This window comes from Pseudopipra pipra, chromosome 4 (genome assembly GCF_036250125.1).
Source record: "Pseudopipra pipra isolate bDixPip1 chromosome 4, bDixPip1.hap1, whole genome shotgun sequence".
Taxonomy (NCBI): Eukaryota; Metazoa; Chordata; class Aves; order Passeriformes; family Pipridae; genus Pseudopipra; species Pseudopipra pipra.
This window is the reverse complement of record NC_087552.1, coordinates 74,753,593-74,767,976: the sequence shown is the minus strand read 5'-3', so window position 1 is coordinate 74,767,976 and position 14,384 is coordinate 74,753,593. Positions and strand designations below refer to the sequence as shown.

At 57.2% G+C, this 14,384-nt stretch overlaps 2 protein-coding genes across 19 annotated transcripts in view; one reads left to right on the top strand and one right to left on the bottom strand.

Annotated features, from left to right (window-relative positions):
- RAB11FIP5 (RAB11 family interacting protein 5) overlaps positions 1 to 5,184 on the bottom strand; it is a 41,246-nt gene extending 36,062 nt beyond the window's left edge. For 14 of the 17 annotated variants that reach the window (XR_010430339.1, XR_010430340.1, XR_010430342.1 and 11 more), the window contains exon 1: positions 4,679 to 5,183. Coding sequence is in view for 5 of the 17 variants with exons in the window: in XM_064653598.1 (XP_064509668.1) it covers positions 4,679 to 5,058 (380 nt within the window). In the remaining 12 variants the exon portion in view is untranslated. Of the gene's footprint in view, positions 1 to 4,678 lie in introns of all 17 variants that reach the window. The other 3 variants (XM_064653601.1, XM_064653603.1, XM_064653602.1) reach the window with 2 other exon arrangements.
- Positions 2,145 to 14,384, top strand: part of CCT7 (chaperonin containing TCP1 subunit 7) — a 61,113-nt gene continuing 48,873 nt past the window's right edge. The window contains exon 1 of one of the 2 annotated variants that reach the window (XM_064653610.1): positions 2,145 to 2,150. The gene's annotated coding sequence lies outside the window, so the exon portion shown is untranslated. The remainder of the gene's footprint in view (positions 2,151 to 14,384) is intronic. The other variant, XM_064653611.1, reaches the window with a different exon arrangement.

The window sequence follows — 14,384 nt, the reverse complement described above, 5'->3', positions numbered from 1 at the left end:
GAACTCAGAGCTGAGCTAATTTTGCAGGGGGAACAACTTCCCAAGGCAACTTCCCTGTCGCAGAGACGCCGACGGCCACGCGCTGCCGTCGCTCCCGATTTGAGGCAGCAACCAGAGAATGACTGCAAGGCACTGCAGGCAAACACCAGAGCCAGGAATCAGGACTCCTGCCACACTTATCATCCCCTTCAACACGAGATCCCACTGCTGGAAAGCCTTGGATTTTGCTCCAGCAGCCCGGTGTTTGCACGGCCAGCAGACTCACGGCGTTAACCTTTCCCATTTCCGAGGGGCTGGGAGGTCTTAGGGACAGCAGGCAAATGGAAACGGTATTTCCAAGAGGGAGAAAGGAAGGAATGACAGTTAGGGTTTTCTTCAGCCAGCCCAGGAAGCCTTGGATGCCCACTGCTCCTTCCCACCACAGCCCAGGCAGTAAAATCAAGGATATTTTGGGTCCCCACACAGTGAGATCCGGGGTCCAACCCTGCAGGTGTTTCCAGGAACCTCCTGCCCCCCTCAGTGCAGAGACCCCACCCAAGGGATGTGACACCTTGGCCAAGTGGAAAAGGTCTCCAAGTGCCTTGGAGAGGGACCTGGGACAAGGGGTGGAAGGACAGGACAAGGGGGAATGGCTTCCCACTGTCAGAGGGCAGGGATGGATGGGATATTGTGAAGGAATTGTTGGCTGGGAGGGTGTTGAGGCCCTGTCCCAGGTTGGGCAGAGAAGCTGTGGCTGCCCCTGGATCCCTGGAAGTGTCCAAGGCCAGGTTGGAGCAACCTGGGCTAGTAGAAGGTGTCCCTGCCCACGGCAGGGTCTGGAACAAGATGATCTTTAAGGTCCCTTCCAACCCAAACCATTCCATGACTTAATGAAAATACAGCCTGATGGGTGTCAGGTGGAAGCTTGTTTTCTGCTGGATGCATTTCCAGCCTCCCCAGATTCCTGCTGATGTTGTGGACATGGAGGTGACAGTCCCTGTCTTGCTGCCACATCACAGGGAAAGCAGGAGGAGACCCTTTGGGAGACTCCAAGGGCATTTCCTGGATGTCAGGAAGCAGAAGCAACAGCTGCCTTGTGAGTACCCCAAAAATCCCTCTTCTTCTGGGCTAGGCCCTGCTTTGGGAGGGAATCACCACCTACCATGTTTTTTTGACTTCCCAAAAAATGAGGCAGCACAGAGAGCTGCAGGGACCGAGTCCTGGGAGGGGGAGGTGAGGACCAGGAGCATCCAGCCCAGGCACAGGGCTTTTTGGATGTGGGATGGTTCAAGTGGAAAGGGAGAAATGACGGGATCCTCAGACCCTGCTCTGCCTGCCAAGCCCAATCCCTGGAGCTGCCGGAGCGTGGGACAAGCCTTGGGATGCCCAAAAAGGCCACGGGAGCTCTCAGGCTGCTCTTGTGCAACTCCAGGAGTTGATTTTCTTCCGGCAAAACACTGAAACGACTGAGAACTGAGCTGGACAAAGCAGCTCATCAACACCCCCGGCCACTGGCGCGTTCCCGGAGAAGAGTCCAAGTTTTGACGGAACATTTTCCACCGAGCCGAAAACAAGGATCATAATTATCCACCGGTGAAGTTTCCATGCAATAAAAAATCAGCAGGAAAACGAGAGCAAGGTCAACACACTGACAATGGAGGCCTTTTTTAGGCAGGATCCCATCCCAGCTGGCAGCGGGTTTGTGCCCAGGAGTGAGGGCCGGAGATGGGATCCCAAAAAGCAGCGCCTGGCACAGCCCCAACTCCCACCCCCACCCCCCCAGTTATCTCCGGGGCACAGGCCTGGGCCAGGAGGGTGGGAGCCTCTGTTTGTTTTGCTCTTTTTTCATCTGGGACTCAAAAATTTCCTCCTAAACAAAAGTTGTTTGCAACGGGGGCCACACCAGACGTCAGGAGCCGGTTAGAAGCTCCGGTGGCTCCCGGACTCCCCCCGATCCTTCTCCCACCTGGCTGGACAAGCTCCAGCTCTTGGGAGTCCTCTCTCTAAAAAAAAAGTGCAGCTTCTTCCACGCTGCAGAGCTGTCACCCACCCTGGGGACACCTTCCAGCTCCGGGCTTGGAGCGAGCAGAGATGCTCCTGGCACAGGGTGAGAGCTCTCCATGTTTTCCGTGCTCACTTCCATCCTCAGGGGCCAAGGGTGAAGATAAAGAGCCTTCAAAGCTCTTGTGATCCCCAATGCTGCAAGGGGAAGTAAATTTTCCTTATGCAAGCGAAGCTGCAGGAAGGGAGGGAGACAGAGAGCCAGCTGGAGAATCATGGAATGGGTTGGTTTGGAAGGGGCCATAAAAATCATCCAGTTCCAACCTCCTTGCCATGGGCAGGGACACCTTCCACTAGCCCAGGTTGCTCCAAACCCTGTCCAGCCTGGCCTTGGATACTTCCAGGAATCTGGGCAACCTGTGCCAGGGCCTCCCCACCCTCCCAGCCAGCAATTCCTTCCCAATATCCCACCTATCCCTGCCCTCTGGCAGTGGGAAGCCATTCCCCCTTGTCCTGTCCCTCCATCCCTTGTCCCAAGTCCCTCTACAGCTCTCTTGGAGCCCCTTTGGGAACTCGAATATGCTGAAAGGTCTCCCTGGAACCTTTTCAAAAATTCCTGGGGATCTCCAGCCTCACAGCCCAAATCCACCAGGACTATCCAATGCAGGATAACCAGGAGCTGTGACACGCTGTCCAGCCACACTGGACGTTGCTCCCATGGGATTAACAGCCCCTGACGCCCTTGGAGACCTTTGAGACGAGTCCATGGGCTCAGCCTCCCAAACCTTGGGGCCCCTGCTTTGCACAGCTCCGTAAACTTTTCCCACTGGGAGCGTGGCTTTCCTCGAGCTCCCAGCTCCTATCCCAGCTCCATTCCCAAAACCACAGGAAGGATGGACGGGGAGTTCTTCCACATCCCCCCGTGCCAGAACCACTCGTCTCTCCTGCCAGGCCGTGGCTCTCTCCGGAGTCGTCCTGGTTTCAATTAGGGCCCCAAGAATCCCGATCCAGCCCCAGCACCGCCCGCTCTCCAGGCATTTTGCTAAGGAAAGCAAAATAAACGCCGGCGGGGAAACACCCAGACACCATCTCCGGGGTTAGTCACCGCTCCTCCTTCCCCACGCTCCCATTTTAGGGCAAATCAGGAATCTCCAAGGGCTGCGGAGCCGCGTTTTTTCCACGGGAAAAGTTTTTTTCAGCCCCTTTTCACTCCAACCCCACTCCCTCCGCTGCCCCGGGTAGGGGGGTGAGGGAGGTCCCTCTCCAAGCCCGCAGCTTCGGGCAGCAATCCAGCTGAATTCCCGGGATCCAGGGGGCCAGGGAGCAGGGGGGACACTCCGGGAGGCACAGCCCAGCCAGGTCCGCCCGGAACAAAGCCCCTAAAAACTTCTTCCCTAAAGGAATTTCGGCCACATTCCTGCATTTCTGTGCTTGGCAAAGGCTCGGGAAACGTTATGATTGTTTTAAACCCTTCTGGGGGAAGGAGGAAGACGAGGAATTCACACACAAACAGGGATTTATGCTGGAGGCAGCACAGGGCTGGGGTGCAGACCCCCAAACTGGGAGGTGACACCGATGGTCCCACGGAGCTGGGGGGGGGACAAACCACGACCTGCAGCTCTGCCACGGCTTCCCAGGAGACAGATCCCTGGAAAACCCCCACGGGACCTTGGGGCATCTTGTCCCCTGGAGCCCCCTGCCTGGGGGGAGGATGGATCCTGCAGTGCCTTGTCTCCCTTCCAGGGGGGATGGAGGGGCCCTGAGCCATCCCATCCTCCACCACATCCTTCCTGGAGCACACGTGATGTCCTACATCCCCCACAACGTCCTTCCTGGAGCATCCACGGGCCCTGTGACACCCCGTGTCCTGCAATGTCCTTCCTGGGTGACACACAGACCCCACCCCACCCTCTGGGACACCCTTCCCAGTGACAACCCTTCCCGGTGGATGCACAGCCCATGGATGGCAGATGACCTCTTGGAAAGGCCTTCCCTGGACCCCATCACACCCTAATCCCTGTGACACCCTCCTTAGGGTGTCCATGGGTCCTGTGCTGCCCTTCCTCCTCCAGCACCCATCCTGGGGCACACAGGGACCCCAGGACACCCACCCCGGGGTACCCAGGGACCCCACAACACCCATCCTGGGCCACACAGTGATCCAATGACAGCCATCCCGTGGCATGCAGGGATTCCATGTGTCCACCCTGGGGCACACAGTGACCCCCTGACACCCATCCAGGGCACACAGTGGCCTCCTGATGCCCATCCTGAGGTACCCAGGGACCCCAAGACGCCCATCCTGGGGAGCACAGGGACCCCAAGACACCTGCCCAGGGCACACAAGGACCCCACGACACCTATCCTGGAGTATCCAGGGATGCCATGACACCACCCTGGGACACACAGGGACCCCATGACACCCATCCCGGGGTACACAGGGATTCCATGTGCCCATCCTGGAGAGCACAGGGACTCCGTGACGCCCATGGGGTACACAGGGACCCCACGACACACACCCTGGGGTGCACAAGGACCCCACGACATCCATCCAGGGGTATCCAGGGGTGCCGTGACACCACCCTGGGATAGACAAGGACCCCATGATGCCCACCCTGGGGTAGCCAGTGACCCCAGGACACCCACCCAGGGCCACCCCATACCCCCCCTCCGGCTGTGCCCCCCCGGCCGCACTCACCGCTCGTCGGGCTCCCTCCCGCGCTGCCGGGCGGGCTCCAGGGGCACCACGGCCTGTCCCAGGAATCGGTCCATGCCCACCAGCGCCCGGTGCATCACGGTGAGCACCAGCCCGGCGCGGGGCCCGGGCTCGGGGGGCAGCTCGAAGGCACATTCCTCCCTCCACTCGGGGCTGCCGCCGCTCTTCTCGGCCACCGAGGTGCTGTACTTCTCGCGGCCCAGCTGGATCACGGTGTACGCGTCGCTGCCGCCCGCTTTGCCTTTGCCGGTGCCGCCCTTGCAGCGCAGCCCGCGGGCCCGCACCACCGTCACCTGGACGTGCGTGGGCAGCCAGGCCGGGCCGCCCTCGGCCGGCAGCGCGGCCGCCCGCAGCAGCGCCATGGCCGGCCCGGGGGGAGCCGGGGGAACGGCCGGGAACGGGAGGGGAAGAGCCGGGAAAAGCGGGCAGGGCCGCGCCGGGCCCCGCTCGGAGCCGCCGCTGCCGCAGCGAGAGGGACACCGCCCCCGCCCCGGCCCCGCCCACAACGGTCAGGCCACGCCCACAACGGGCGCTTAGCCGCGCCCCGTAATCTCTGGCCACGCCTCCATCGCGCTGGACACGCCCCCCGCTCCCAGAGCTGGTCACGCCCCCGACAGGGTTTGACCCCGCCCCATCTGGCGCTAGCCACGCCCCTGCCCGCTCCGGCTCCGCCCATGACCTGTCTTGGCCCCGCCTCCTCCACGCCCGGTGTTAAGCCCGCCCACGATCCGCGCCGGCCCCGCCCCCTTCGCGCACCCACCTCCGACGCCTCTAGATGGCGGGGGCGTGGTCAAAACCGGGGGGCGTGGTCAGCCGTCTGGGGGCGGGGTCAGAGTTGTTGGGGGGAGTGGTCAGAGCAGGGCGGGCCACGCCCAACCCCGGGGGGGCCGTTTGAGGGTCTCACCTGTGCCCCAGGTGTGTCCACAGCCCGTGAGTCCATGGACATAAAGAAACACACACACACACACGTGTCCATGTCCAGATGTGTCCAAGCCCAGCTGTGTCCATGCCCAGGTGTGTCTGTGCAAATAAAGGAACACACACACACACACACACACACACACACACACACGTGTCCATGCCTAAGTGTGTCCATGCCCAGGTGTGTCCATGCCCAGGTGAGTCCATGCACATGAAGGAACATACACACACGTGCGCGTGCACACACACACACACACACACACACACACACACACACACACGTGTCCGTGCCCAGGTGCGTCCACATCCAGGTGTTTCTACACCCTGGTGTGTCCATGCTCAGGTGTGTCCATGTCCAGGTGTGTCCGTGCCCAGGTATGTCCATGCACATAAAGGAACACACACACACACACACATGTCCATGCCCACATGTGTCCATGCCCACATGCGTCCACGACCACATGTGTCCGTGCACATAAAGGCACACACACACACACATGTCCATGCCTAAGTGTGCCCATGTCCAGGTGTGTCCATGTCCAGGTGTGTCCATGCACATAAAGACACACACACACACACGTCCATGCCCAGATGTATGCGTGCCCAGGTGTGTCCACGTCCAGATGTGTCCATGTCCAGATGTGTCCAAGCCCAGCTGTGTCCATGCCCAGGTATGTCCATGCACATAAAGAAACACACACATACACACACACACACACACACACGTGTGTCCATGCCCAGGTGTGTCCATGCACATAAAGAAACACACACACACACACACACACACGTGTGTCCATGCCCCAGGTGTGTCCATGCACATAAAGGAACACGCACAAACACATGTATCCATGCCCAGGTGTGTCCACACCCAGCCATGTCCACGACCAGATGTGTCCATGTCCAGATGTGTCCAAGCCCAGGTGTGTCCATACCCAGGTATGTCCATGCACATAAAGAAACACACACATACACACACACATGTGTGTCCATGCCCAGGTGTGTCCATGCACATAAAGGAACACACACAAACACATGTATCCATGCCCAGGTGTGTCCACACCCAGCCGTGTCCATGTCCAGATGTGTCCATGCCCAGGTGATGCCACACCCTGGTGCGTCTGTGCCCAGCTGTATCCACATCCAGGTGTGTCCATGCCCAGGTGTGTCCATGCCCAGGTGATTCCACACCCCGGTGTGTCCATGCCCAGGTGATTCCACACCCCGGCGTGTCTGTGCCCACACCAACACCCACTGCGCATTCCAACCTGTGTGTTCTCCTCTGGCTGCTGGAGCCCCCCGAACCGCCCCAAACCTGGGGGCTTCGGAGATCCCCTCGTGTGCCGTTCTCCCATGACCTCACACGCACAGGAGCAGATTCCCGCAATCCCAACAGGATTATTCCCAACGGCATCGAGCCGCACGCCCCCTTTCCCCACCCCGAGCTCCACCTCACACCCAGCCCGGAGCGGGGTGTGGGACACACCAACACACCCCCGGTGGCCCCAATCCTAATTAAACCCGCTCCCTGACCCCATAAGTCGATCCCATTCCCGGCCCCTGGAGCAAGGTCAGGGCGCGGAGCCGTGCCGGGCGCCGGGCCTGGAGCGCTGATCCCGCCGTGATAAGGGATGTCCGGGGCCGTCCCGGGTCAGCGCCCGCTCTGCCCTATCGCTTCCATCTCCCTCTCCCGGCTCCCGCTCCGTGTTCCCGGAGCTCCCGGGGCCGGAGGCGCCCGTTCCGCTCGGCCGCGGGGACGCGGGGACTGAACGGTCTTTGAGGTCCCTTCGAACCCAAACCAATTCCATGATCCGTGATTCCTGCGCCCCCTTCCCTTGCTTTTTGGCTGCTCACGGGAAGGGAGCTGCCGAGTGCGGGAACAGCCGCGTTCTGCCCCAAAAAGCCCCCCGAGCGAGGGGATAAACTGTGGAAAACCCTGCGGTTTTTTCTGCCGGGATGCTCTGCCCCAGCTATATTCAAATCTCCCATTAAAATATGCTTCAGATGGGAATAAAAAAAACCTACACTGGGAATTTCTTATCGCCCCCGAGACGAAATCAAATCCAATTATCCCTCGGGTCCGGCGCCCGTTCCCGCTCCGCCGGCCGCCCCTTATCCCTCCTCAGCATCTGCTTTTGATTTTCCCTTCTTTTGATTGTTTTTCCACATTTTTTTTTTATGCTCTGATTATCTCTCCTCTCGCAACATCTCCTCCTCTCCGCCACTTCCCATCCGTTACCTTCATAATTGGGATTTTTTTTATCCATCTCCCTTCCCCTTCCCCGCCCTGCTCCCATTTATTTCTCTCTTATTTATTCAACTCTTTTATTTCACTGACACCTCTGCATTCTGAGGCATAAAGAGGTTTTTTAATTACCCCCGAAATCAATTATTACGTTTTTTATTCCACTCTGGAATCAAAGGGAACACAGGGATCCTTTGCACCGTCCTGGGCTGGGTGGAATTTTGCTCCAACTTTAATTTTTAGCTTGAATTTTTCCCTTCCAATTCAATATTTCCTTCAACTTTAATTTTTGCTCTAACCTTAATTTTTCTGCTTTAACCTTAATTTTTTTGCTTTAACTTTAATTTTTCCTTCAGTTTTAATATTCCCTGCCACATATTCTGTGATTCTATGATTAATTTTTGCTTTATTTTAATATTTCTTTCACCATTAATTTTCGCTTTATTTTAATTTTTCTTTCAACTTTAATTTTTCCTTTATTTTATTTTTTCCCTTTAATTTCTCCCTTAACATTTTCTTCAATTTTTGCCTAACTTCAGTTTTTCCTTCCTCCTCCTCCATGGCGTTTCCCTCTCCCAAATCACTCTAATACTTCCCTAAATCCCATTGCAATTACATGCTGGATGTGGGATCCCATCTAAGCGAGCTCCCTTCCTGGGAAGAAGTTGGAAAATAATAGAAATGACATAATTTTGCTCTTTTGCCTCACTTTTGGTGCAAAATGCTGCTCTCCATCCTGGTGGGACCATCAGTGCCTGGTGCTGCTCACCCCGGGAGCTTCCCAACCTGGAGCTGACCCTTCCTAGGGATGGGAAAAGCACCTTGTTGGGGTCGCAAAGAAAGTGGATTTTCATGGAATGCTGAGCCAGGCTTTGCTTTGGGATGGCAGCAGGATCTGGGATCATCTCCCCCAAGGCTCGTTGGCTCTTTGGATTCATTTTCTGATGGTGCTGAAATCCAGAGTGGGAGCAACTGCACAAAGAGCCCTGGGATTGAAGGGAAGGGATGAAGGATGAGATAGAATTGGGGATCCAGCACCTCAAATGTGCTGGTGGATGAAAGGCTGGAGATGCTCCGGCCACATGTGCTGGCATCCCAAAAAATCCCCGTGCCCTGGGCTGATCCCCCAGCGTGGGCAGCAGGGCAGGGGGGATTCTGCCCCTCTGCCCCTGTCTGAGGTGAGACCCCCCTGCAGAGCTGCTCCAGCCCTGGGAACAACAGCACAAGGACGTGGAGCTGCTGGAGAGTCCAGAGGAGGCCCCGGAGCTGCTGCCAGGGCTGGAGCCCCTCTGCTCTGGAGCCAGGCTGGGAGAGCTGGGGGGGTTCCCCTGGAGAAGAGAAGGCTCCAGGGAGAGCTGAGAGCCCCTGGCAGGGCCTGAAGGGGCTCCAGGAGAGCTGGAGAGGGACTGGGGACAAGGCAGGGAGGGACAGGACACAGGGAATGGCTTCCCACTGGAAAAGTGGAGATTTAGGTGGATATTTGGAAGGAATTCCTGGCTGTGGGGGTGATAAAACACTGGCCCAGGTTGGGCAGAGAAGCTGTGGCTGCCCCTGGATCCCTGGAAGTGTCCAAGGCCAGGTTGGAGCAACCCGGGATGGTGGAAGGTGCCCACGGGAACAAAACAATCCTCAAGTCCCTTCCAACCCAAACCATTCTGGGATTCTATGGAATCTCCACGCCAGCGTTTCCCATCCCAGCAAATATTCCCGCCACCATCAAAACGCCCCCGAACCCGGAGACAGGGACCGGCTCTCGCAGCAACACCCAAACCTCCCCAAACCCCAATTTTTTGGTTTTTTTTGGAGGACAAGCCACAAAACGCTCCCTGAAAACATCTTTTACAGGGGATGGCGGATCCCCACCGGCGATTTCCCACTGCCAAATCCCGGCTGGCAGCGCAGGGATGCCCGGGAATGGAGGGAGGGGCTGCGAAGGGGAAAGGGGGGGGGGGAGAGAGAGAGGCGGGGGCTGGAGCGGAGACAAATAAAGAGTTCAAATGGGAAACGATTAAAACTAAACTAAAGTAAAATAAATGGAAAGCGAGGGAGATAAGGCCGGGGCGCCCTCTGTGCCTATTTAACATTCATTGGATTGAATAATCAGGCCTCATTATCTCAAATTGCTGCATATTTGCCCTCAAAATGCTAATTTGAAAGTTGGCTGCGAGCGCCGGCTGCCTATTTTGACTAAAATATGATTTTGCTTTCTTGTCCGTTGTTTGTAGCTCCGGGGGCATTTCCCTGAACCGAACTGAAAGGGAAATAGGGAGAAAGAAAAAAAAAAAAAAACAAACACGGGGAAGGGAAAAAAAAAAAAATCCCCCGACGTTTATCAAGAGAAGGTTGGGGAGGAGAGAGGGGCCCTGCTTTGCGTAGAAATGGCATTTTTTTAGGCCTCGCAGTAAAATTAAAGGTGTTATCAGTTGGCTTTTCAGGGATGGACAGTTTATCCTTCATCTCTCGGGAAGGGAAATAGGAAGAATAATTTGCTTTTATTCTGATTGTTTGGTGGAGGGGAGGGGGGGGAAAAGGGATGGAGGCTCCTCCCTACCCTTTCCCATCTCCTTACTCCCCCCCCCCCCCCCCCCCCGACCTCTTCACCCCCGCTCCGAGGGGGGCAAAAATCACAGCCCGGGGCTTCACCCTGCGCATCCCGCACGGAAAACGTGCTCCGGGTGATCCCCTGGCGGGATTCGGAGCGTCCATCTCTTTATGTTATTACCCTTTCTAAAAGTCAATCAATAGATAATAAGGTGGGAAAGAGGGGGCAGGAGTTAAAGCCCCCCCCTTCTCCCCCCCATCCAGGCCGAGGATTAGGGTTATTGAAGGCTCCGGAATTGTTTCAATCCCGCGTTAGGGATGCCGGGATCCGCTCCCTGCTTTACCCAAATGACACATTTCTCATGCAAACCCCAACTCCGGCCCCCCCAGAGCTGTTTGCACAGCAAATTCCAATTGTGTGGGAGATTAAGGGGGCTCGGGAGGGGCGGGGGGGAGGCCAAGGAGCCTTGTTGACAAATAAGGGTGGAAATCCGGCGCCATCAATTCCACGGGTGCCTCTGGATTTGGCAATGACACTGCTTTTGACTTTCCTGCTGGGCAGATGGGTGGGGGTGCTGACCCACTCCCAGATTGTCAGGGCAGATGGTGGAGCAAAAAGGGGGGACCCACAGGGATCCTGGTGGCCCTGGGGGTGCTGCAACCCCCTGGAGCGTATTCCAGGGGGGAACTTGGAGGATTTCGGCCCTGCTGCCTGGAAATCAGTGCATGGAGAAGGACAAACCTTCCCACCATCCCCACAGCCCAGCCCAGAATCCTTTGGGGTAGTGGGGACACATTGTCACCCAAAGGCTCAGCCAGAGCTGGCACAGCCAGTGGTGGCACCCACACGTGGAGAGGGGACAGGTTGTCACCCCTCTTTGTCCATGGAAAAAACCTCTTGGCCCTGGGGTGTCCCATCCCACCATCCCACCCCAGTGTGTCCCAGTGTACCCCAGCCCTCTTTGCCCCATTACAGATTGTCCCAGCCCAGAGTGTCCCATCCTGCTGTATCCCAACCTGCTGTATCCATTTCTGAAGTCCCACCTTGGTGTGTCCCATCCCAGGATATCCCAGCCCTGGTGTGTCCCAGCCCGCTGTGATATCCTGGAGTGTCCCACCCTCATGTGTGTATCTCATCCCAGTGTCCCCCATCCCACTGTCCCAGCCTGATGTCCCCCAGACTGATGTCCCCCATCCCAGTGTCCCCCAGCCCCATGTGTCCCATCCCACTGTCCCAGCTCCATGTCCCTCTTCCCATGATCCCAGCCCGGTGTCCCCCTGCCTGGTGTTCTCCATCCTGCTGTCCCATCCCATCCCATCCCATCCCATCCCATCCCATCCCATCGTGTCCCAGCTGGGTGTGTCCCAGCCCCATGTCCCCTTGCCCAGTGTCCCCCACCCTGATGTCCCTCCACACCCTGTCCCCTCTCCCGCTGTCCCATCCCAGTGTTCCCCCATCCCACTGTCCCATCCCAGTGTCTCCGTCCCTTTGTCCCGTCCCAGTGTTTCCTCATCCCACCGTCCCCATCCCACTGTCCCCTCCTGCTGTCCCATCCCACTGTCCCCATCCCAGTGTCCTCTCCAGGTGTCCCGATTCCCACTGTACCATCCCACTGCCCCCATCCCGTTGCCCCCACCCCACTGTCCCTTCCCACTGTCCCCATCCCAATGTCCCCATCCTCATTGTCCTATTCCCACTGTCCCATTCCTGCTGTCCATTCCTACTGTCCCATCCCAATGTCCCCATCCCTCCTGTCCCATTCCCACTGTCCCATCTCAATGTCCCCATTCCCACTGTCCCATCCCGCTGTCCCCATCCCGCTGTCCCTTCCCACTGTCCCTATCCCACTGTCCCCATCCCACTGTCCCCATCCCACTGTCCCTTCCCACTGTCCCTATCCCACTGTCCCCATCCCGCTGTCCCCATCCCGCTGTCCCCATCCCGCTGTCCCCATCCCACTGTCCCATCCCGCTATCCCAATCCCACTATCCCATCCCGCTATCCCAATCCCACTGTCCCATCCCGCTATCCCAATCCCACTGTCCCATCCCGCTATCCCAATCCCACTATCCCATCCCGTTATCCCAATCCCACTGTCCCATCCCGGTACTTCCCGGACGGAGCGCGGTCGTGCATCGCTCTCTGGCGGTCACTGCGGGAACTGTCCCTCCGGGATCCCACCGGGATCTCACCGGGATCGTCCCGGGATCCCGTCCCCCGGCTGCCTCCCACCGCGATCCTCCTTGACGTGTATCCCACTGACTGGGATATTAACCGGGATCCCGATAACCGGGATCTCTGGACACACTCATTAGGATCGACCCTAACTGGCACCCCCAGTAATTAGCAGCCTGTTAATTGGGATGGCTGGTGCTGGGAGGACCCTCTTTCACTGGCAGCCTGCTGGCTGGAGTGGTGCCAGCTGGGATGCCGGTTAACCGGGATCCCTCCTAAATGGGATGCTTTGCTAACTGGGATCCCCACTAACCAGCACACCTGTTAACTGGGAGCCAGCTGGTTGGGATCCTGGATAACTGGGATACTCACTGACTGGGATCCTCATGTGCTGGGATACTTGCTAAGTGGAAAGCCCAGTAACTGGGATCGTCACTGACTGGGATCCTCCCTAATTGGGATCCTCCCTAATTGGGATCCTCACCAGCTGGGATCCTCACCAACTGGGATGCTCTTGGGTCCCTCTGGGTCAAGGGATACTCAGCACTTCAGGTGCCTTTGGGAATTGGACCCAGATGCTCCGAAAAGTGGATTTTTTTTTTTGCTGGAAGTGGCTCCTTTGGCACTGCCAGCATCTGAAAGAGCTCAGGTAAGGAGTGGGACCAAGTGTGGGAAGGGCAGGATCTGTTCTCAGTCAGGAATCCCAGGAGCCACAGCTCCAAAAAGCCCCAAAACAGAAATCAGGAAGATTATGGAATAAAATCCCACCGGTTTTCCTTCAGGTGCCTGGAAAGGGACAAAACCTTTAGAGGTGACATGTCCTTCCTACCCCAATAGCTGGAGGCATTTGCATAACCCACTTGTTTGCTGGGAGGAGACCCATCCCAGCCTGGGGGACCCATCCCTGTCCTGGGAGACCTATCCCTGTCCTAGGGACCCATCCCTGTCCTGGGAGACCCATCCCAGCCCTGGGAGGACCATTCCCTGTCCTGGGAGACCCATCCCAGCCCTGGGAGGACCATTCCCTGCTCCAGGGGGGGCCATCCCAGCATGCAGCTGCCCAGCTCTGCTGCAGGACACCCCCGGTTTGGGATTTGGGACACATTCCATCCCACATCTTACAGCTACTGGTGTCATTATTCACAGAAACTCCTCTGTTGGAGCCCTCAACTTCCCAAAGTTCCTGTGCAAGGAATTTCCCAGGTCAATCACTGCCAGGGTTTAAAAAAAAATAAGTATTTTTTCCTTTTCTTTCCTGCCTTTGGAGCCTCAAACAACCTGTGCCCTGTGCACGTCCAAGACCTGGAAAATTCTGCCTGGAAAAATCTCCCTGGAGCTGGGTCAGGCCTGTGGAGAGAGGAAGTGGAGCTGCATATCTCAGGATGCTTAAGGAAGGGCTTCACTCTGCATCCCAAATCCGGGTGGGGAGACCTTTAATAAGTGGGGGAAAAGTGTGGATTTAATTGGGGGGGGCAGATCTGGGATTCCAACAAAACGATCCTCAGGGAATGAGGGTCAGGCCTGGATCGTCCTCAGCCACTTGATGGCAGCGGGTGCCCAAAACTCTTCCCTTTCCCCCAATAATTTCAGCTGAATTGGTAAGAAATATCCCTTTCCCCCAATAATTTCAGCTGAATTGGTAAGAAATATCCCTTTTCCCTGGAAATTTGGGGTGTCTGTAGTCCCCCAGTGCAGGGCTGGCAATTGGATGCAAAGGGATTTTGTGGGTGAAAGGCTCCAAGGGCTGGGAGGGAGGGATGGACAACGGCCAGACAGAGGGATGCAGTGGGAGAGGGGATGGACACCAA